The sequence below is a fragment of the Conger conger genome, chromosome 17 (genome assembly GCF_963514075.1).
Source record: "Conger conger chromosome 17, fConCon1.1, whole genome shotgun sequence".
NCBI classification, from domain to species: Eukaryota; Metazoa; Chordata; class Actinopteri; order Anguilliformes; family Congridae; genus Conger; species Conger conger.
Genome location: NC_083776.1, coordinates 6976322 through 7001321, shown reverse-complemented (window position 1 = coordinate 7001321; position 25000 = coordinate 6976322). Strand labels below are relative to the sequence as shown.

The 25000-nt window shown below is 50.4% G+C and overlaps 1 protein-coding gene across 1 annotated transcript in view; it reads right to left on the bottom strand.

Annotated features, from left to right (window-relative positions):
• The window catches only part of pcca (propionyl-CoA carboxylase subunit alpha), a 144488-nt gene that overhangs the window by 23424 nt on the left and 96064 nt on the right, over positions 1–25000 (bottom strand). The window contains exons 20-21 of the mRNA XM_061225833.1: positions 22838–22928; positions 15395–15456 (exon numbers count right to left, since the gene is read on the bottom strand). Coding sequence (XP_061081817.1) covers positions 15395–15456; positions 22838–22928 — 153 coding nt within the window. The remainder of the gene's footprint in view (positions 1–15394; positions 15457–22837; positions 22929–25000) is intronic.

The following is a 25000-nucleotide window of genomic DNA, read 5'->3' as shown; positions in this document are numbered from 1 at the left end:
GGTCACGTGACCTACACTTGTCATATTCCTACAGCTCAGTGCTGACTGAGGTGCTAAACTTCGCCCAAGTCATTTACAACAAACACACACTAACTTGGCAGACTTAGAGGCGATATTCATAGAAGACTTTATTTCCATGATAATTCACGATGGAGTTTCGCCACTGGGTGTGAGTAGTCCACAGGCCTTGATATCACACATCGCAAAATGGAGACAAAATACCCCCCCCCCCCCCCCCGCCATAAACAAGTTGAAAAAACGATCATTCCTCTTTTCTCTTTTCGCTCCAGTTCTGGCCCCACCCGTCCCCTGGAGGGGCGACACGAGGCCTCCCCACCGCCCCCGAAAGAACCCCGGCCTGCGGGGAGAGCATCTCAGCACAGAGCTCTTCAGCACAGAGCCTGGGGGAGAGGGCTCCTCAGCACAGGGCCTGGGGGAGAGCAGACCTCAGCACAGGGCCTGGGGGAGAGGGCTCCTCAGCACAGAGCCTGGGGGAGAGGGCTCCTCAGCACAGGGCCTGGGGGAGAGGGCTCCTCAGCACAGGGCCTGGGGGAGAGCAGACCTCAGCACAGGGCCTGGGGGAGAGGGCTCCTCAGCACAGGGCCTGGGGGAGAGCAGACCTCAGCACAGGGCCTGGGGGAGAGCAGACCTCAGCACAGGGCCTGGGGGAGAGGGCTCCTCAGCACAGGGCCTGGGGGAGAGGGCTCCTCAGCACAGGGCCTGGGGGAGAGCAGACCTCAGCACAGGGCCTGGGGGAGAGGGCTCCTCAGCACAGGGCCTGGGGGAGAGGGCTCCTCAGCACAGGGCCTGGGGGAGAGCAGACCTCAGCACAGGGCCTGGGGGAGAGCAGACCTCAGCACAGGGCCTGGGGGAGAGGGCTCCTCAGCACAGGGCCTGGGGGAGAGGGCTCCTCAGCACAGGGCCTGGGGGAGAGGGCTCCTCAGCTCAGTACCGCACCGCTCGACGGTAATAACAGAAATGAACACGCCGCCGGGGTTCCCCTGCTTCCAGGGGCGCGGGTCCCTGTGCGATGACACGGCAACACGTCCACACGCAGCGGTCAGCGGGTAACACCCCCCCCCGCTCCCCCTCCCCCTCCCGATCGCCCGGCAGCTGTTATTAATGAGAGGCCTCGCCCAGGGGCTCAGAGGACCAGGAAGGAGCCCAAGTTTAAAGTGATTAAGGAGCGGAGAGGGAGGCGGGGAGGCAGGGGTGGGCTTTTCTTTCTGTTTTTTCCGGGGACAATGGCGCAGGTGTAGAGGTGCATTCTGGTAGGTTTCCGTCTGACAGGTGACCACAAACTGCCTTAACAAGCAGGTAATTACGCCACAAAGGTAATTCACTGAACTAAGTGCCACTTTTGCCACCCCGACGGAGCGACCGCACAATTAAGCGCAGGGGCCCCCGACAATGGAACATGTGTCGCATTCAGAGAGTTAGCGGCAGGCTGGCGCGGCACAATGCATGATGGGATACGGGCGGGGCGTCACTCCGGCGCAGTCAAGCCGAAGCAATGAGCCGCAGAGAAAATGAAACACTGAGGGGAAAAAAAAACCCCAAAAAAAACCGCAGGGGCACGGAACAGATTTAAAGTAGGCAAGTAAAGTAATACTTTATTTAAATAGCACCTTTTGTAAACCGATGGTTACACAAAGTGCTTCACAATAAAGTACAGAAAGAACATAAAACATCAACAGACGGGATGAAACAGAAAAGACAAACGCGATATAAACAAGATAAAATACAAAGATAATAATTGAAAAAGTAAATAAAGCATGCCGATGAAGGAATAATAATAAAAAAAGAATGGGGAACTAATCAGGGAAAGCACGGGAGTAAAAATAGTTTTTTTAAAGATTTCTTAAAAGTGCCGATGGAGTCAGGCAGTTTGTTAAGAGGCAATAGCACAGCAAAAGCAAAGCAACCACCGTACGACTTGCACTTGTTTTTAGGTGGAGCTAAACGGCGTTCCCAGTCAGAGATTTCAGTAAATAAACTGCTACTTAAGAAGCCCGTAGGTGGAGCTAAACTGTGTCTCCCCAAATCTGAGAGTTCAGCAATTAAAGCCAGCGCTTCGGAGCCCGCAGGTCGCCGGGGCAACCGCTCTCCTTCCACATCCATCACTCTGAGCGCTGAGACGGCACCGGCTCCCGCCGCCGTCACGGCAACAATCACCAGAGTAAAGAACGCGTTTAATCTCTGACCCGCCCCCCGCTCTCCCAGCCCCTTCCTCTGCGAGCATGCAGAACAGCAGGTCCAAAAGGACACAGTACAGTACACAGGTCCTAAAACACACAGTGCAGAACAGCAGGTCCAAAAGGACACAGTACAGTACACAGGTCCTAAAACACACAGTGCAGGACACAGGTCCTAAAACACACAGTGCAGTACACAGGTCCTAAAACACACAGTGCAGTACACAGGTCCTAAAACACAGTACAGTACACAGGTGCTAAAACACACAGTGCAGTACACAGGTCCTAAAACACACAGTGCAGTACACAGGTCCTAAAACACAGTACAGTACACAGGTGCTAAAACACACAGTGCAGTACACAGGTCCTAAAACACACAGTACAGTACACAGGTCCTAAAACACACAGTGCAGTACACAGGTCCTATAACACACAGTGCATTACACAGGTCCTAAAACACAGTGCAGTACACAGGTGCTAAAACACACAGTGCAGTACACAGGCCCTAAAACACAGTACAGTACACAGGTCCTAAAACACACAGTGCAGTACACAGGTCCTAAAACACACAGTGCAGTACACAGGTCCTAAAACACAGTACAGTACACAGGTGCTAAAACACACAGTGCAGTACACAGGCCCTAAAACACAGTGCAGTACACAGGCCCTAAAACACAGTACAGTACACAGGTCCTAAAGGGCATAGTATGTAGGCCCTTACAGACTCCCACACTCCTGTAGGGCTCAATTAGACACACAAAATGAAGACTGTTACACAGCCACGTGATTTCCACCAAATATCTCCAAACAGCACTAACCCAGGAGCGCTCAGGAAGAGAGGGAGGCCGGTACCTCATTCATCCTTGTCATTTAAGAATAATAAATAAAAATATTTTTTTGTAATGCTCCCTGGCTGATGGGAGGCTGAAGTTCGGACCCTGTGAACCCGCCCCCACCCCCCCCCACCCCCCCACCCGGTCGTTAATGACGCTGCGGCCCCTGCTAGTCCATCAGGCCTGCCAACGCTGCCGGGACGCCCCTGAACCCAGTAAAGAGTCCACCTCAGGCCTCAGCTACACAAACAAAGCTGGCCCACCTGACAGAGCAGGGGGCAGGATGCAGCGCTACTTATAGTAACAGAACCCCCCCCCCCCCCCCAAACCGCCAAAACCGCCAACAAGAATGGCAGGAAGAGGGCCTAAGAGGCGAGCGCCCCGGCACTTTGAACCCCCCGGCCCCCTGAAACAGGCCCAGCGCAGGGGCCCCCCCAGGACCTTTGAAGGCAGGGCGGCCCCGCACACCCGCCTGTCCTGTTGTGAACCGATTGTTTCCTCCCGGCGCTTTGTGTTTTTATTTTGCACTGAAACTGACACCCGGGACTGCCCGTCCTGCTCTCATCCGGCCACAGGGGGGCGCTGTGGGAATCTGAGAGGCGGCGTGCATTCCGCCTCCATTGAGGTGTGTGTGTGTGGCAGGTGACGCTGTGGAACTCCAGGAGGGTCCGTTTCCTGAACACGTGACCCCCCCCCCCCCCCCCATAAGGGCATTCAATGAAACCACCAATCCAAACTGCGCTGATATCACACCAAAGCCTGCTGCAACTTCACCAGGAGTTCAGCTGAACACTACACATGAATCCCCCGGTGTGGGTGACCCGTGTCACTGGATATTTTATTTATTTATTATTATTATTATTATTATTATATATATATATATTTTTTTTTTTTCTCCCAATTTGGTAGCCAATTGGATCCCGTCTGATTCAATTAGAGCTAGTATCAGATACACCGCCCACACCCCGTCCTTCGGCAGCCGACGGGAGAGTGACACGCCTTCTTCAAGCCGTCTCGCCTCCCAAGCTGTAACCGTGATTCCGAGGCGCTCGAGGTGCTTGTTTTTGTGCGGCGATCTACCAACCCTGCCAAGTCCCTCCCTCTGGAGCAGCGAGCCAATTATTGCTGCCCCACGTGAGCCGGCCAAACCCCGGTCCCCGGTGTGCAACTGCAGCAAACTGCAACTGCGAGTCTGCTGCGTCTCGTGTCACTGGGTTTTAACCAGTGAAGCCTTGATGTATCCCAGCGCTCTGAATGAAAACACCCCCACGACACCGGGGGTAATATCATGACAGATCTTAAACACCTCCACAACGACAGCAGATTCACTCTGCCCCCTCCCTCCCTTTTTGGACACTCCACGGATGGAATAAGCCACCGTACATTTCTGAAATCTCAGGAACACAAGGCGCTTAAGCCTAAATTTGGTCATTCAATCTCGAACGACGTAAAAAATCAGAAACGCGTAAATCAAGTTCGACACAAGTTGCCCCCGACAGGATACGGACCTCAGCTCACGACTGAATAACGGCACGCGGTCTCGGTCTATAAATAGCCCCGCGTACGCGGTCCGCAAAGATTAAAACGCAGTTTGCGCGGCTCTCCTGAGGCGCCGTGGCCCCTGTCACACGCTCTCCCTCTTGGCGGGTCGTCTGCCGGCTCATTACTGACAGCGCGGCTCGACTGGGGGAGTAAATTGTATCAGGGCCGTTCCCCCTCCCTCTCCGCCGTAGTATTCAGCCTAATCAAGCATCTGCTCAAACTTCCAGCACGCCGACGCGGCCAACAGCAGCACAGCCCCGTCGTGTTCCCGCAGACCCGGAGCCAAACCTTATTTTGAGCACGATTAGTGATCAGGAGCGTTAAGAGGCTTTTTAACTCTCCTCGTTTTATGCATTTTCCTGAAGCTACAACTGGAACAGAAGCAAGGCACACAAAAACAGACTCGCACCACAATAAAATACCCCGCACTGAAAGCTTGTTGGATACACCACTCGAAAAGCAGTTTTTACTAGAACTATAGACTGGGTCCCGTGCTAATGAAGTCCAAATAAGCCCTCTGCCAGGTCTTCTTCTCCGAACTAATTTTCACATAAAATTCATCTCACACGTCCACTGCAGCCTCATATCACAGCATATCGTAACAGAGACGGGATAATGATCTTTTTCGGTTCTGAGAAAACGCCCGCTTTCTTCGAGCGTCCCCAGGACCAGAGGGTCACATCCTGCAGGTAGAGCAGGGGCGATTCTCCGTCCGAAACGCCGTCCAAATAAACACAGGAGTGTCCGCCGTGAGAGCGGGTTGACCTCCGACCTCGGGCGAGAGCGATATTCTTAGCGCGCGGCTCATCCCGGGGCCCGGGGAACAGGCTCGTTTTCGGAGGGAGTGTCGAGCAGCACGTCGACCCGCCGCGGCAGGAAATCCCCGAGCGCTGCGCAGCGCTACGACACAATGCCGCTACGGCGCGAGGGCGCTAACGCGGACAATGAGGCTTCCGACATCTCGGTCCTCATCGAGTGAAAAGCAAACGGAGCATTACTGCACAGCAATGGTTACAAGAACCGGCTACTGATACTGCTGCTAATGCTACTACAAACCGCTACTGCTGCAGAGGCTGCTCCTGCTAACTAGTGCTGAGGCTAATGCTACTAGTGCCCGTGCCACTATAGAAAATAGCTACAGCAGCTGCAAACTGCTACAGATACTGCTACTGCAAACTGCTACAAATAGTGGCTAACTGGTACCGATTCAACCACTGCCAATTACTATGGACACTGCTACTGCGAACTGCTATGAATAGCTTATTAACTGCTACAGATAATGCTACTGGCTAGCTGGAATGGATACAGTCACTACTAAATGCTACAGACACTGCAACTGCAAACTGCTACGGATAGCCTATACTACAGCTAACTGCTGCAGAGGCTACCACTACTGTTACAGCCATACTAACCAGTGCTGAGGCTAATGCTAATAACAGGTGCTACAGGTACTGCAGGCTTTCGGGCACTGTTACCGTTAGCAGTATTTGGATACCGCTGTACTTGGGGCCTACTAAGCCCACGCGTGCTGGTTCTGTGGCAAAGCGGTCCTGGTTCTCTCGGCAGACCGTTCCAGTCCAGTTTCAGAACACAGTACTCCTGGTGCCTCTCTTTCTGTCCACTCCTCCACTTTCTTAAAATGTCTTCTTGTTCTACTGCAGAGTAAATTAATCTCCAAAATATTTGGAACGAGGAGCAAGAGCACCCGGGTGGATCAAAATAGCTGTCACTGATTTGGGTATCGCCAAAAATAGAATGACATTATGCGGGAGAAAACCCAACTCCAACCTTACCGAACCGTTTTCTCCTTGTCCAGAAAATACTTAGAAGGTCCCATCAGTCTATTGAAAACACATCTCCAACAGTGAAGGACAACAACATTCACTTTCTACTCAGGAGAAACATTGAAGGAGCATAACAATCTCAAAGGGAGACAGTTTAAATCCAAATGTTTTTCTTTTTTGCGTTTTTTATTTATTTAAAAAAGGATCTATCATTTGCCCCCTGCAGTTCTTTAATTCAATAACAGAACCACGCATGACAATAACTTGGCTTTCATATCAATACGCTACGGCGCGAGGGCGCTAACGCGGACAATGAGGCTTCCGACATCTCGGTCCTCTCAGTCGAGTGAAAAGCAAACGGAGCATTACTGCACAGCAATGATTACAAGAACCGGCTACTGATACTGCTGCTAATGCTACTACAAACCGCTACAGCTGCTAACAGCTGCAGAGGCTGCTCCTGCTAACTAGTGCTGAGGCTAATGCTACTAGTGCTCGTGCCACTATAGAAAATGGCTACAGCAGCTGCAAACTGCTACAGATACTGCTACTGCTAACTGCTACAAATAGTGGCTATCTGGTACCGATTCAACCACTGCCAATTACTATGGACATTGCAACAGCGAACTGCTATGGATAGCTTATTAACTGCTACAGATAATGCTACTGGCTAGCTGGAATGGATACAGTCACTACTAAATGCTACAGACACTACAACTGCAAACTGCTACGGATAGCCTATACTACAGCTAACTGCTGCAGAGGTTACCACTACTGTTACAGCCATACTAACCAGTGCTGAGGCTAATGCTAATAACAGGTGCTACAGGTACTGCAGGCTTTCGGGCACTGTTACCGTTAGCGGTATTTGGATACCGCTGTACTTGGGGCCTACTAAGCCCACGCGTGCTGGTTCTGTGGCAAAGCGGTCCTGGTTCTCTTGGCAGACCGTTCCAGTCCAGTTTCAGAACACAGTAATCCTGGTGTCTCTCTTTCTGTCCACTCCTCCACTTTCTTAAAATGTTCTACTGCAGAGTAAATTAATCTCCAAAATATTTGGAACGAGAAGCAAGAGCACCCGGGTGGATGAAAATAGCTGTCACTGATTTGGGTATCACCAAAAATAGAATGACATTATGCGGGAGAAAACCCAACTCTAACCTTACCCAACCGTTTTCTCCTTGTCCAGAAAATACTTAGAAGGTCCCATCAGTCTATTGAAAACACATCTCCAACAGTGAAGGACAACAACATTCACTTTCTACTCAGGAGAAACATTGAAGGAGCATAACAATCTCAAAGGGAGACAGTTTAAATCCAAATGTTTTTCTTTTTTGCGTTTTTTATTTATTTAAAAAAGGATCTATCATTTGCCCCCTGCAGTTCTTTAATTCAATAACAGAACCACGCATGACAATAACTTGGCTTTCATATCAATACGCTACGGCGCGAGGGCGCTAACGCGGACAATGAGGCTTCCGACATCTCGGTCCTCTCAGTCGAGTGAAAAGCAAACGGAGCATTACTGCACAGCAATGATTACAAGAACCGGCTACTGATACTGCTGCTAATGCTACTACAAACCGCTACAGCTGCTAACAGCTGCAGAGGCTGCTCCTGCTAACTAGTGCTGAGGCTAATGCTACTAGTGCTCGTGCCACTATAGAAAATGGCTACAGCAGCTGCAAACTGCTACAGATACTGCTACTGCTAACTGCTACAAATAGTGGCTATCTCGTACCGATTCAACCACTGCCAATTACTATGGACATTGCTACAGCAAACTGCTATGGATAGCTTATTAACTGCTACAGATAATGCTACTGGCTAGCTGGAATGGATACAGTCACTACTAAATGCTACAGACACTACAACTGCAAACTGCTACGGATAGCCTATACTACAGCTAACTGCTGCAGAGGTTACCACTACTGTTACAGCCATACTAACTAGTGCTGAGGCTAATGCTAATAACAGGTGCTACAGGTACTGCAGGCTTTCGGGCACTGTTACCGTTAGCGGTATTTGGATACCGCTGTACTTGGGGCCTACTAAGCCCACACGTGCTGGTTCTGTGGCAAAGCGGTCCTGGTTCTCTTGGCAGACCGTTCCAGTCCAGTTTCAGAACACAGTACTCCTGGTGTCTCTCTTTCTGTCCACTCCTCCACTTTCTTAAAATGTTCTACTGCAGAGTAAATTAATCTCCAAAATATTTGGAACGAGAAGCAAGAGCACCCGGGTGGATCAAAATAGCTGTCACTGATTTGGGTATCGCCAAAAATAGAATGACATTATGCGGGAGAAAACCCAACTCCAACCTTACCGAACCGTTTTCTCCTTGTCCAGAAAATACTTAGAAGGTCCCATCAGTCTATTGAAAACACATCTCCAACAGTGAAGGACAACAACATTCACTTTCTACTCAGGAGAAACATTGAAGGAGCATAACAATCTCAAAGGGAGACAGTTTAAATCCAAATGTTTTTCTTTTTTGCTTTTTTTTATTATTTAAAAAAGGATCTATCATTTCCCCCCTGCAGCTCTTTAATTCAATAACAGAACCACGCATGACAATAACTTGGCTTTCATATCAATACGTCGGAGGAAGCCATTAGCAAATTTAACTCTCTTTTTATGCTGACGGCAATTATTTCAGGGTATTGACCTTCCTGCGCAGTGCGCCTCCCTCGGCCAGCCTGAGCGGGTCGAGGGGGACCGCTCCAACAGGGAGCGCTTTCATCCGCGGAAGACCGCTGGGCCAACGTCAATACCCCAAACCGCCGAAACGCCTGAAACCCCCAAAACGCCGGGTTCGGTACGTTTGTCATCACGTCACATGGACCTGGGCGAGATTTACAAATAAAATATATGTATCTTTTTTTCTTCCCCTTTACTTTCCTCTCCCGAGCGTTATGTTTGTGTTGTAATCGACGCTAATGTCTGATATCTCTGAGCACATCAGCTGGCAGAAAGCACAGGAGAATCCATTGTGCGGAATTCACTTCAGAGGAAAAACGCCTTTTCAACAGCATCGGATGAAGATCTGGATCTGAATCAGGAAAATTAAAATTATGATTTAAAAATTAAAATTACGGCACAAACGTAATGTAAGGGAATCAGGCGTTTTGTGAAGCCCTGTCAGGGCTGTAGTGTAAGTGTTTCATGGCCATGGACATGGGGGACATAACCATCGCAGCCTTCAGTGGGTATTCATTTTTTCATTAAATGTTAACTCTGGCGGGATTGGGTCAGGATGGCGGGATTGGGATGGCAGGATTGGGATTGGGATTGGGTGGGGCGGCGGGATTGAGATTTGGCGGGTTGGCGGTATTGGGCCGGCAGGATTGGGATGGCAGGATTGGGATTGGGATTGGGGGGGGGGGCGGCGGGATTGGGATAGCGGGATTGGATGGGGCGGCGGGATTGGGATTTGGCGGGTTTGGTGGGATTGGGCCGGCAGGATTTGGATGGCAGGATTGGGATGGCAGGATTGGGATGGCAGGATTGGGATTGGGCGGGTTGGCGGGATTGGGATTGGGCGGGGCGGCGGGATTGGGATTGGGAGGGTTGGCGGGATTGGGATTGGGCGGGTTGGCGGGATTGGGATTGGGCGGGTTGGCGGTATTGGGCCGGCAGGATTGGGATGGCAGGATTGGGATTGGGGGGGGGGGGGGGGGGGGGGGCGGCGGTATTGGGATTGCGCGGGGCGGCGGGATTGGGATTGGGCGGGTTGGCGGGATTGGGCGGGTTGGCGGGTTGGCGGTATTGGGCCGGCAGGTGACAGGGCTCCGTTCGGTGGCGACAGCGCGCAGCTGCGATCTGGAATTTGGCGGCGATTTCACACAGTCGGTGGAAAAGCGCCAATTATTCGCCTCCTCGGAGAAAAACGTCTCGCGGTAAACACACGGCGGGAACCAGACCTCGAGATAATTAACTCAACACAATGAGAGGCATGAGGCTTCAGTTTCCACAAACAAACCCATCACGGTTTATGCACTTTGATAATGCCCTATTTATTAAAAAGACACAACACTGTACGCACAAACCAATCACAACTCCCGTTATTTCACACAATGGTGCAAAAGCTCTGAACTGCTGCTGTGGGTATGTTTGGTGGAATTTTACATTTTGTATATATATTATATATATTTCTAAATGTGGTGAGCAGGACAGAGGAGGTCGTTAATTTTAAATGCACAGAAATGCAGAGGGATCCCAGAACCTTCCAGAACAGAGAACACTAGCCGCTCAAAATCAGGTCAGAAAATCAATCAAGTATCAAGTCCGTAACTACTTCTCCTCACTTGCCTGGACATAAAAAGGCAAAAAAATAATAAAAATAAAACAAGTCATATAATATGGATCCCTCTGTACTCCTGGGAGAAGATCCAAAGTGGAGAAGTCAGCCAGTGCATCTGCCACGAGGCCGTGTGAGGATGTAACGTGAGGATGTTTCTGCCTGGGTAACGTGAGGATGTTTCTGCCTGGGTAACGTGAGGATGTTTCTGCCTGAGTAACGTGAGGATGTTTCTGCCTGGGTAACGTGAGGATGTTTCTGCCTGGGTAACGTGAGGATGTTTCTGCCTGAGTAACGTGAGGATGTTTCTGCCTGGGTAACGTGAGGATGTTTCTGCCTGGGTAACGTGAGGATGTTTCTGCCTGGGTAACGTGAGGATGTTTCTGCCTGTGTAACGTCAGGATGTTGCAGACGCGCAGACACACAAGCGCGCACAAAACCGCACGGAAGCTGTAATCGGCCACGGTGTATACTTAAACCCCTTTCACACTGCAGGTACTGGGTGTGTGTGTGGGTGTGGGTGTGTGTGTGGGTGTGGGTGTGGGTGTGTGTGTGTGTGTGTGGGTGTGAGTGTGTGTGTGTGTGTGTGTGTGTGTGTGTGTGTGTGAGTGTGTGTGTGGGTGTGAGTGTGTGTGTGTGTGTGTGTGTGTGTGTGTGTATGGGTGTGGGTGTAGGTGTGAGTGTGTGTGTGTGTGTGTGTGTGTGGGTGTGTGTGTGTGTGTGTGTGTGTGTGTAGGGGGGTGGGTGCAGGACAAGCTCTTTGAGAAACAATAGCTTTAAACAGAAACTCAAGTCCCTCCCCAGCCCTGCCCCCCTACCCCACCCCCACCTTGATTGACACCCGGCTCCCGTGACAAAGCTGCATAGCGAAAAGGGCCGCTCCTCCATCAAAGGGCCCTGTGATAATCGCCCCGCACTTCTTTAAAGAGGGGGGGCCCTGTGATAATCACCCTGCACTTCTTTAGAGGGGGGGCCCTGTGATAATCGCCCGGCACGTCTTTAAAGCGGGGTGGGTGTGGGGGGGGGTGCGGCAAAACACACACTTCCCAAACTTCTGCATGTTTTTTTTCCTTTCCTACTCTTCTTCTTCCCTCCCCTTTTGTCTGTCCGTAAAAGGAAAAGCCGGAATCGTTACATTGGTCAACTTGTGAAGGGTTTAGCGGTTTACATTTACATATAATTAGGCTTTAATAGGAGCGTGACGGGCGCGGGGGGGGGGCCGGACGGACCCCCTCCGAAACGGGCTGACAGGACGCTCAGACTCCATCTCCCGCTAATTAAACGAATCAATTAAGGGAGCATTGTTGCGACATCGTAACTGCTGTTCTATAGTAGCGCTAACAGCCCCACAGGGAGGCCCCCGCGCTACATTAAAACCCCGTCCTGCGCGACTCCGTCTCGTATCGTTACGGACGGCCGGGCCGCGTCTCGCCGCCGCGCCGACCGACAGGGGTCGGATTATGGAAATCGGGGCTCTCCGGAACGGGGCCCCAGTGTGGGATCCGACTCCCCGCTTTCCCCCACGACCTCCGGGAGGAGACCGCGCCGCGCACCTCAACTCCGAAGTTCCCCCCAAAGTTCCTTAATGAAATCAGCACATCCATCAGCACAGCGTCCGTTTAGTGCCTAGGTGAGGGTCAGGCATTAGCATAGCCGTCCTGCTAGGCGAACTGCGATATGAACAGACGAATTATCATATTAAATTCGCCCCGCTCAGTTAAACTGATTGAGTTCCAAATTGTTTTAGATGGTTGTCATTAATCTCCACCATAGGCTAAGTGCTTTAACCGCAAATTTGATTGGACGGGTGCAACGAGGGTCAAATAAACAGCACATTAAAGCGGGGATCAGATTTAATTTGCATTAGCAGGAATGCATATTAATGTGCGGTTCGTGCGAAAGTAAATCTCACTTCAGAGGAGATACAATTCAAAAATCGCAAGACGATAATTGGGGTCTAAGGTAAGGCTAGACGATGGTGACGCTTGCCACTACCCTTCAAAATAATGTCATATTCGCACATAATTCAGAATTATGCAAAATGAGCTAAATTAATCACAAAGACTCCAAACTTTCCAGGAATATATTTTTGTTTGCTTCAATTTTGTTTGTAATTCCAAAAATAAAGGGCGTGTCCAAGTCCTTTCGTTCAACTTTTTTTTTTTTCTTCTAACTGCAACAGAAGACCACATTTGTGGACCAAAATTCTAAGGGTTTTGAAAAGGTGTGCTGGCATCAGGTGACCAGCACAAGACACACATGCATTCTGCACCAGGAACGAGGACAGAGAGCCCATACCCACTGGGGGAGACTTTGGGCAACTGAATTTCAATAGTATTTGTACAGCGCTTCTCACAGCAGACTGTCAACTAAGATGCACAGCAACAGAAGGGAAGAAAACAAACAGCCCTGAGCCCCCAGACAGCACAAGGCAAACATTTATTTGCCTTTTGACAGCTAAATATTTTATTTATCATGCTTGGCAGTGACATTGGGCTGTAGTTAGCTGTGGCAGACAGATATGAAGTGATTCGCTCACCCTTCTCATTTGGTCCTGAATTCTGGACTAAAGTAGAAAGGAATTGTTCCAAGACTAGTCATCAAATGGTACAGGGGATATTCAGTGTGAAACAGAACACAAACTATACTTCTTATAAAATTCCCAGATTTTCCTTCAATTTCCCCACAAAGAAACCTTTTTGTTTGCAATTTGTTCACGTTTTCAGATTCAGGGCTAGAAATGCCCTAAAAAGCTCCCGGACTCTGAAACGCTTCAACAGGCTTCCTCCACAGGAAGTTTCTTTATGGAAAATGCCAAGAAAATCTCGGATATCAAATGAATTTTGCATCCAAATTCCGCAGAATGTCCCCAGAGCCTCCCAAAGGCTTCCGTACTTCCCATATTAGGAACTGCTGTTATTCCAGCACTGGAAAAGCCTTGCAGGACTTACAAAGCCAACACACACACACACACACAGACACACACACACACACTATGCAAGCACTATAAGCAAACACAATAAACATTACAAAAGCCGAAACAGAGTCTTCAGAACCCCTATGAGGCTGAGAGTAAACACACACACACTCACACACACACTCACACACTCACACACACTCTCACACACACACACTCACACACTCACACACTCACACACTCACACACTCACACACTCACACACACACACTCACACACTCACACACTCACACACTCACACACTCACACACTCACACACACACTCACACACTCACACACTCACACACTCACACACTCACACACTCACACACTCACACACACACACACACACACACACACACACACACACTCTCTGCTCCCTCCTGTATTCTAATTAAAATCCCGGCCTCCATAAGGGCTCTAATTCCCCGCCGAGCTGCCGGAGGAGAGAGAGAGAGAGAGAGAGAGAGAGAGAGAGAGAGGGACAGAGGGAGAGAGAGAGAGAGAGGACAGGAGGAGAGAGAGAGGACAGGAGAAGAGAGGAGAGAGAGGGAGAGGAGGAGAGAGGAAAGAGAGATAGGACAGGAGGAGAAAGAGGAGAGGAGAGAGAGGAGAGAGAGAGGACAGGAGAAGAGAGGAGAGAGAGGGAGAGAGGGAGAGAGGAAGAGAGAGGAAAGAGAGAGTGAGGACAGGAGAAGAGAGGAGGAGAGATGGAGAGGGAGAGAGAGGGAGAGGAGGAGAGAGGAAAGAGAGAGATAGGACAGAAGGAGAGAGAGAGAGGAGAGGAGGAGAGGAGGAGGGAGAGAGAGAGAGGAGAGGACGAGAGGAGAGGAGGAGAGGGGCAGCCCTGTCTCTCGTTGTGGGCCCCAGTGAGAGGCATGGTGCTCGGCTGTCAGATGGCTGAGCTAACCCTGCTCTCCTCCCCTCGAACCTGAGCTCCAGAGCCGCTGAGCTCTCCCCTGTCTGCGTAACCCGGCCTGCCCCGCCCATGACGGACAGCCCCCCCACCCCCCGCTCTGACGGGCGGGTCATCTGGGCTGGTGCTCAGCAGCTGAGACTCCATCGCCGTGGAAACGTGCCAGGCGGGGGAGGCCAAGGAACTAACGGAGGAAAGGACAGGCGCGAGAGAGAGAGAGAGAGAGAGAGAGAGAGAGAGAGACGGGGAGAGGGAGAGAGAGAGAGGAGAGAGAGGGGAGAGAGAGGGAGAGAGAGGAAGAGCGAGAGAGAGGGAGAGAGGGAGAGAGGGAGAGAGGGACCTGCACACCTGTAAGACACGCCCCTAACCGCTAACAGGCCACACCCCTGCATTCAGCCTGCAGTCCAAGTGCCTTGAAGAGCCCTGCTGCTGGAAGATACTCCGTTGCCGGGGTGACAGAGACTGCAGGTGTTTCTGAAGGGTTCGACGTGTGTGTATGTGCGCGCGTATGTGTTTATGCGTGCGTATGTGTGTATGCGTGTGCCTGCCTGTGTGTATGTGTATGTAATGTATGCTTGTGCGCGCATATTTATGTATGCACACGGGTGTGTGTGCGTGGTGCGTGTGCATGCACTGTTTCAGAATGACTGTTATTGTGTTCCGCCATTTTGAACTGTGTTCTTAATTTTCCTCTGATTCATGAGCACGTACTGTAAGGCATCTCTTCTCTCTAATGAACATGCCTGAACGTGGTCACAAAAATACTTAAAATCTACACTGACGAATATGCTGATCATTTCATTCATCGACGCCATTGATTACATGTAAATCATTTGATATTGTTCCACTGAAGATGAAACCAGACACTCACCACTGTGCCCAGAAACTGAAGGCTGATCTCTCCTCCTGCGTTTCGGGAAAGGCACTGAAAAAACAAAACAAAAAAACAAACACAGATTACGTATCAATGAATCATAAACTATCAATGTATTAAATATGATCAATACAGAGAACTGTCAATTTCTTCATCCTACCACACATATGAAAGGTACCAGAATCACTGGAACCTATGAATTACTCTCAAAAATTGCAAACCCCGCCTTCTCGTCTTCTCAGTAGGCTGAATTGCGGCAGGCAAGATCAATCGAACACAGAAAACGATATGAATCCAAAACCTACATACTATATCTTATCCAACCTGTTCTGCAGTTCGTTCTAACGACCTTGATATGCACCTTCTTTTTTTGTACGTGGCTGTGGATAAAAGCACCCGCTAAATGAAATGTAATGTCATGCATTGGAGGAGAAGTCCGCCAAAACAGCCTCAGCCTCCGCCGCCCTCCCAGTGCAGACGCCCAGACCTCATCACTGTGACACAAATCTCTTAATCCCCCCGGCCCTGGTGAAGACTCCCCGCTTATCAGCAGGGCGGATTGTTCCGGAAGAACGGGAGTAACCCGGGAATGCCGGCACGCACCAGGCAACCACTGCTCCCGTCTCTATCCCCCAAAAACTTGTGAAGGACTCGGAAGTGAAGAGAGCCAGAGGGCGGAAGGGCTCAACCTGCTCAGCGCCCCCCCCCCCCCCCCCCGTCTGAATATTCATGAGCTGGGTCCACCCACGGTGGGGGCAAGAGAGCACCACACGCTTTTATTTTATTATTTTTAAAGCCCCATTTACACTTTCTGCGCTCTTATTGAAGGTGTCGCCGGTGAGCCAGACGGTCGTATTCACAAGCACAAAAACGAAACACTCAAACATTAAATGCCTACAAACCTGCGCCTTTGAGATTCTCAATTACAAACACAGAAAATATCTAACAGTTTCTAGGATATTAAGTGTTTGACTCATAAATAAAGGCTAAAATATTAATCAGTTCACAGGTATGTAGTATGAGTTTGACTTATTCTCATTTACAAACACAAAAAATGTGATATTGAAGAACCTGTTAGCTCGATATTCTCAATCCCAAACACAACACAAAACAGAATAGTCAAACAAACCGGTGAGATTCATATTCCCAAAAAATAGTAGTCGTACGTTAACCCTCAAAGAACTGTGTGAACATTTGTGTGTACTTGCACACTGAACTGAAAGTTTCACATCTAAGAGACGTGTATTCCAACACAACCAAACTCGCGTTCAGACTTTCCGAAAGGTGTCTTTGTTTACAGGAAACAGACACAGAATGAGGAGGCGGACAGACTTTAATGTTCCTGTTTGTTAATGAGGAGGGGGGGGGGGGCGTTGCTTGTGAACTTTTACACCGGGCACCGCTGAGATGTAACCACAGGAAGGCCCAGACAGCACTTAAGAGCGGCGACTCTTAATCCCTCCGACTGCTCCTAACGGCACAAACAGGACGGACTCGAACTCGGGGACTGTAATCCCGCTGTCTGATTCCGGGCAGAGCCGCGAGCCGGCCCGCTTCCTGGCTCCAGCTTATCTGCGGCGGACTGCGCGGCCTCCGCCGTCGCCCCTGGAAACGGTCACCGCAAACCGCAGCTGACATTTACACATTTCCGCAGCTGAAAAAAAAAGAAAGAGAAAAAGATGCCGAACGACCCCGTTCTGCTTTGACAAACGCCGGAGGGCTTTGCTCCGTAAGAGATCCCCTCACGCAGGACGCCACGGTCTGACAGGACGCCACGGTCTGACAGCCCGCCGCCAATCAGAGGAGGCCTTACGGCCGTCAGGCTGCGGGGAGCGCAGGGCAGCGATCGACTCGAGGAGGAAGAGTGAGTACTGCGTCTCCTTCACCCTCCACCTCCTCCTCCACCTCCTCTAATCCCCCCTCCGGGGCCCAGGTCCGTTACGCTGCCCGCCGTCTCTTTGATCTCGCCCGGGCTAGAGTGGCTCGGGTCCTGCAGATCACATCCCCATCGACTCCACTGCAGATCACATCCCCATCGACTCCATTACAGATCACATCCCCATCGACTCCTCTGCAGATCACATCCCCATCGACTCCACTGCAGATCACATCCCCATCGACTCCACTACAGATCACATCCCCATCGACTCCATTACAGATCACATCCCCATCGACTCCACTACAGATCACATCCCCATCGACTCCTCTGCAGATCACATCCCCATCGACTCCACTACAGATCACATCCCCATCGACTCCACTACAGATCACATCCCCATCGACTCCACTACAGATCACATCCCCATCGACTCCACTACAGATCACATCCCCATCGACTCCACTACAGATCACATCCCCATCGACTCCACTACAGATCACATCCCCATCGACTCCTCTGCAGATCACATCCCCATCGACTCCACTACAGATCACATCCCCATCGACTCCTCTGCAGATCACATCCCCATCGACTCCACTACAGATCACATCCCCATCGACTCCACTACAGATCACATCCCCATCGACTCCACTACAGATCACATCCCCATCGACTCCTCTGCAGATCACATCCCCATCGACTCCTCTGCAGATCACATCCCCATCGACTCCACTACAGATCACATCCCCATCGACTCCTCTGCAGATCACATCCCCATCGACTCCACTACAGATCACATCCCCATCGACTCCACTACAGATCACATCCCCATCGACTCCACTACAGATCACATCCCCATCGACTCCACTACAGATCACATCCCCATCGACTCCACTGCAGATCACATCCCCATCGACTCCACTACAGATCACATCCCCATCGACTCCACTACAGATCACATCCCCATCGACTCCACTACAGATCACATCCCCATCGACTCCACTACAGATCACATCCCCATCGACTCCACTGCAGATCACATCCCCATCGACTCCACTACAGATCACATCCCCATCGACTCCACTACAGATCACATCCCCATCGACTCCACTACAGATCACATCCCCATCGACTCCACTACAGATCACATCCCCATCGACTCCTCTGCAGATCACATCCCCATCGACTCCTCTGCAGATCACATCCCCATCGACTCCACTACAGATCACATCCCCATCGACTCCTCTGCAGATCACATCCCCATCGACTCCACTACAGATCACATCCCCATCGACTCCACTACAGATCACATCCCCATCGACTCCACTACAGATCACATCCCCATCGACTCCACTACAGATCACATCCCCATCGACTCCACTGCAGATCACATCCCCATCGACTCCACTACAGATCACATCCCCATCGACTCCACTACAGATCACATCCCCATCGACTCCACTACAGATCACATCCCCATCGACTCCACTACAGATCACATCCCCATCGACTCCACTGCAGATCACATCCCCATCGACTCCACTACAGATCACATCCCCATCGACTCCACTACAGATCACATCCCCATCGACTCCACTACAGATCACATCCCCATCGACTCCACTACAGATCACATCCCCATCGACTCCACTACAGATCACATCCCCATCGACTCCTCTGCGGATCACATCCCCATCGACTCCTGTCACCAGCCCACAGTGGCGGCTTTGCATATGATCTGACACACACGACACACAGAACGCGGACACGGTCTGAATGGAGATCAGCAGGGTGAACAGCTGTGTAATGTTCCGGTGCGCGGTGCAGTGAGAGAGCCAGGAGTCACGGACACAGCCATCATCATCGTCAGAGCGACCAACTGATCATCAGAGAACCTCAAACCTGCACTTACACCACCGTCAGAGTACCCCAATCTGCACGCAGAACCCATGTACCTGTCCTGTAACATCCACACAGTGTGTGTGTGTGTGTGCGTGTGTGTGTGTGTGGGTGTGTGTGTGAATGTGTGTGTGTGTGTGGGTGTGTGTGTGAATGTGTGTGGGTGTGTGTGTGTGTGGGTGTGTGGGTGTGTGGGTGTGTGGGTGTGTGTGTGTGTGTGGGTGTGTGGGTGTGTGTGTGTGTGGGGGTGTGCACGTGGGGCTGTGTTCTGTACTGTTCATTTTATTGTACTGTAAAGCACGTTGAGCGTTAGAAAAGTGCTTCACAAATAAAACATTAGTATTATTATTATTATTATTATTATTATTACGTGATTGCGTATGCTTGTCGTGCACAGAAACACAGATTACGCGTTTAACAGAGTTAACGGGCATGTGTAACGATGATGAAATGATCAAACAGTCAGGCCCTTTGATCAGACACCCGCAGCAGTGGGAGCGTTGAGAGAGAAACTCTGTTCACTACGAGAGCTGCAGCCCTGACTCTCCAACGCAGAGGAGCACTCGACAAGAGCCATATGCTCCTGCCGTCTGTGTTCAGAGCCACTGCTTCATTAAAGCCCCACAACAGCACACTGCCTGTGCACTGCACAACTCTTCTTCTGCTGCAAACAAGGGCACGCTGTAGCACTGTCATAAACATGAGGACTACTGTGGCATTCTGGGCCAGAAAAACCCTCCACAACTCTTCTTCTGCTGCAAACAAGGGCACGCTGTAGCACTGTCATAAACATGAGGATTACTGCGGCATTCTGGGCCAGAAAAACCTCCACAACTCTTCTTCTGCTGCAAACAAGGGCACGCTGTAGCACTGTCATTAACATGAGGATTACTGCGGCATTCTGGGCCAGAAAAACCTCCACAACTGTTCTCTTGAGGACAGTGAAACAGTAAAAACACTTAAATAAACATACATCATTACTTCATGTTAATAACTACATTAGCCAATGCCAGTTCACATTGTAATGAAGGAATAGTTCATATATTTGTTAATTGTAAGTTTATCCAATAGTTTGATAATGTATGAATATTAATGTATCGAATATGTTAGTAGTTAACTTTTAATTAATGAATGCTAATTAACGTAATTTGTTTCTTTCATGGTTAACGTCTTCAAAAGCCAATTCAGCATTTTTACTGGTCAAAATACCAGTAAACACTATACAAACTGATACCCGATAATTTTTATTAAAGGCTATTTTAATATATTTTATTATATATTGAGCGACTGCATCGTTTACAAAGTGAAGTGGTCAGAGAGCCGTTCTGTTCCAGTAAACCACACAGATCTGGTGAAGCTCTCTCTCCGTGCATCGCTGGGCACTTAACGGCAATCAAGGGTCTCTCATTACGGTCGGGGCCCTCGCGTGACACCACGCCCAGTCTCTCCGCTATTCTGCGCCAAATTAGTTCCACCTAGTTGGGTCCCAATGACCTATTCAGTGCAGAATGCAGCAGGTGACAATCCACCACGGATTTCAGGGCCGAAGTTCAGGGCCACTGAAATGACCGAGAAAAGAGGGGGGGGGGGGTGGGAGAGGAGAGGGAGAGGGAGAGAGTGAGAGAGAGAGAGAGGGAGGGAGGGAGAGAGAGAGGGAGAGGGAGAGAGAGAGGGAGAGAGAGGAGAGGAGAGAAGGAGAGAGAGAGAGGGAGAGAGGGAGGGAGGGAGGGAGGGAGGGAGAGAAAGAGAGAGGGAGAGAGGAGAGGGAGAGAGAGAGGGAGAGGAGAGAGAAGGGCACAACGAGCAGAGTAATTCTTTGAGTGTCCCATTGTGATAAGAAACAACAAAATTGTTTTTCATTAAAAAGATCGAAAATGTAACCTAGAAAATAAACGATGTTCAACTCGTGGCTGATGGCATTTCTACATCTTTAGCCATGTCAATTATGTTTAGTTCTGAATCATATCAGCCTGGTGTATGCTTGCAAATGTGTGTGTGTGTGTGTGTGTGTGTGTGTGTATTGAATAATATCACATATCAATTAGATGCAATCCAAATATTTCATGGCTAGTATTCATGTACATTTACTATAATAAACAATCAACCAAGGTACTGCTAAAAGAAAGACAAGTCGAGCTGCATTACACGTTGTTGTCACCGTATTCAGGCGGAACTGTCAGACAGATTAATCTGTCACCATGGGAACAGGACAGGTGCAAATGATGGACAGAGAGAGACAGGTACAGGAGGTCCCGCTGACAGCACACACTCCGAGAGAGAGAGAGAGAGAGAGAGAGAGAGAGAGACAGAGAGAGACAGAGAGAGACAGAGAGGGGGGGCAGGAAGGGAGAGAGAGTAGGGGAGAGAGAGTGAGAGACAGTCAGAGAGAGAGGCAGTGAGAGAGATAGAAAGCGAGACGGAGAGAGATAGAAAGAGAAAGAGAGAGAGAGAGCGAGTGGAGCCTGAAAATAGGCTGGCTTGTGAGACTCAGACAGCGTTACACTGAGCAGGAGGTGTTGGCAGCTTCTACTGAGCAACCAGGAATGATGATGGCAAGAAAGACTTGCAGGTCTGACTGGAATACACACACACTCACAGGTCTGACTGGAATACACACACACTCACAGGTTTGAAGAGGATCACACAGACAGATATCAATGATATTTCCAGTATAATATTAAAATAGCTAACTATGCTGATTATTTAAGCCAATTGGCGATATGGCAGCTGTGGTGATGAAAGGCTGGCATCACTATGTCAGTGAAAGGGTGTGTGTGTGTGTGTGTGTGTGTGTGTGTGTGTGTGTGTGTGTGTGTGTGTGTGTGTATACGGTATGTGTGTGTGTGTATACGGTGTGTATACCATGTGTGTGTGTGTGTGTGTATATACGGTATGTGTGTGTGTGTATGTGTGTACGTGTATACGGTGTGTATACCCTGTGTGTATACTGTGTGTGTGTGTGTGTGTGTACACGGTGTGTGTGTGTGTGTGTGTATACGGTGTGTATACCATGTGTGTGTGTGTGTGTATATACGGTATGTGTGTGTGTGTGTATGTGTGTGTGTGTATACGGTGTGTATACCATGTGTGTATACTGTGTGTGTGTGTTTTGTGTGTGTGTGTTTGTGTGCGCTGGTACCTGCAGGGTCCTGGGGGATCCGTTGTGTGTGCGTGTGTGTGTGTGTGTTGTGTGTGTATAAGGCGTGTGCGTGTGTGTGTATAAGGAGTGTGTGCGTGTGTGTGTATAAGGTGTGTGTGTGTGCGCGCGCGTGTGTGTGCGTGTGTGTATAAGGTGTGTGCGTGTGCGTGTGTGTATAAGGTGTGTGTGTGTGTGTGTGTGTATAAGGTGTGTGTGCGTGTGTGTGTATAAGGTGGTGCGTGTGTGTGTGTATAAGGTATGTGCGTGTGTGCGCGTGTGTGTATAAGGTGTGTGCGTGTGCGTGTGCGTGTATAAGGTGTGTGCGTGTGCGTGTGTGTGTATAAGATGTGTGTGCCTGTGCGTGTGTGTGTATAAGGTGTGTGTGTGTGTGCATGTGTGTGTGCGTGTGTGTGTATAAGGTGTGTGTGTATAAGGTGTGTGCGTGTGCGTGTGTGTGTATAAGGTGTGTGCGTGTGCGTGTGTGTGTATAAGGTGTGTGTGTGTGTGTGCTGGTACCTGCAGGTCCTGGGGGAGCCGTTGACGCTGACGGGCAGCAGAGCAGACGCCAGGTTCCAGTCGCTGGACACATCCAGGCGTTCCCCATCATGCTCCACCTGCGGGGAGCGGCGTGACGAGACCGTTACCGCGGAGACAGACGGCGAGCCCCGTCTGAAGTTCACCGCGCGCGCGGCGTGCGGCAGCATCTTAAACAGACGGCAGCCAAGCCAGCCTGTCATGTTTACCGCTACTGCCATAAAAGACAAGGGTCCAACAACATGGTCCCGCGAATCCCCCTGAGGGGTGGGGGGGGGGGGCACAGCTGCCTGGGGGGGGGGGGGGGGGGGGCTTAAACCTGAGCTCCCCCCCCCCTCCTCCTCCAACCCCCGCCCCCCGCCCCACCGCCCCCCCACGCCAGCCATCCAAACTCCTCTCCCTTTCCCTGGACATGCAACATTTAGCGCAATTAAAACGAGCGGTGCCCGATTTGAATATCCTGACACCTCACAGGTTGCCGTAGGGGGGCTGCATATAATCCGGTCCCGGCGGGGGCTGCGGGCGGGGACCGTCCGTGTCACCGTTAATGAAGGAATTTGCATTGTTATCTTAATTAAAGCGGCGTAATGAAGCTCACTTCTGAATTAGTTAATCGACAAAAACTTGTACAAATGTGTTTGCATGGCCTATAGACTCGGCCCGCTGATAGCACGCTCGCCCCCTCAGGCCAGAGGGGACGTCAGGCGTCCGTTACAGAGGCAGCTTCGGCTGCTCAGCAGTCAGGAGAGCGCTCCGACCCCCTCCTCCACTTCGCCTTTCTCTCCCTCGCTCTTTCCCTCCCTCTCTCCCCTCTCTCCTCTCTCTCCTCTCCTCCTCTCTCTCCTCTCTCTCCTCTCTCTCTCTCCTCTCCCTCCTCTCTCTCTCTCCTCTCTCTCTCTCTCTCCCTCCCCTCCCTCCCTCCTCTCTCCCACACTCTCTCTCTCTCTCCTCTCCCTCTCCTCTCTCTCTCTCCCTCTCTCTCTCTCCTTCCCCTCTCCCTCCCTCCTTCCCTCTCCCTCCCTCCCTCCCGCTCTCTCTCTCCTCTCTCTTCCTCTCTCTCCCTTTCTCCCTCCCTCTCTCCCTCTCTCCCTCTCTCCCACCCTCTCTCTCCCTCTCTCCCTCCTCTCTCCTCCCTCCCCTCTCCCTCCCTCCCCTCTCTCTCCCTCCCTCCCCCTCTCCCTCCCTCGCTGACACATTAAAAATTGTTCAGAAGCGGTGGACAGGTGGACGGTTAGCCCAGGTCCTCCGTTCCGGCAGATCCTCGACACTTCACGTCAAAGATAACTCCAGTAAGACAGAGCCAGGGCATCTTCTGGAGGTTTCCGTGGCTCCTGAAGCACAACGGAGCCCCGCTAACCCCAGCCCGGGAGGGGGTATCTAACACGGGCCGGGCCGCAGGCTAGCTCGAGACGCGGAGGTTGCGGGTTCGATTCCAAGGTGAGGCACTGCGGATGAGCGAGGGAATTAACCTGAAACGCTTCCATTAAAATACGTGACTGTACATCTATAACCGGAGAGTATGTGGAAGAACATAACTACGTCTCTCTGGATCAGGTGTTCCGCCAAACACACCCGGGTCAAATACAGCACGTCACCGCTTCGGACTCAAATACTTTTATCTGCTCTACTGAGCTCGTCTGGTGTGTTGGAACCTATTAAAATACTCTCATAAAAGCGCAAACCCCACTCTCTGTTCTTCTTGGGTGGCTCAACTGCACCAGTCAAGCACACACATTAAGCCTGAAATGAACATTGTTAGTTAATGCATTTAACTAATTAACTACCACACAATACATTAGTTACATGAATATTTATACATTAGCAAACCACAAGATAAACTTGTAAGTTAACCATTACAAATGCCAAATGCCATTGCAATATCAATTGGAATTAAGTAATGCAGTTGTTGAAATGAATTAATGATGCATAAATAGATTAAGAAAGCTGTACAGATTAGTATCAGTAGTTAGCTAGTTAACTACCTTAGTTAAATTCTAATAATTCTAAAGGCAATTTATCGAACATTATTGTAAAGTGTGACCAAAAACATGAAAGCACAGAAATGTAAAAGCTTGCAGAAAAGGTAGAGGTATGGGGATGGGGACTATCCATCTGAAGAGTGTCTTCAGACGTCAGAACAAAACTGCGTTCC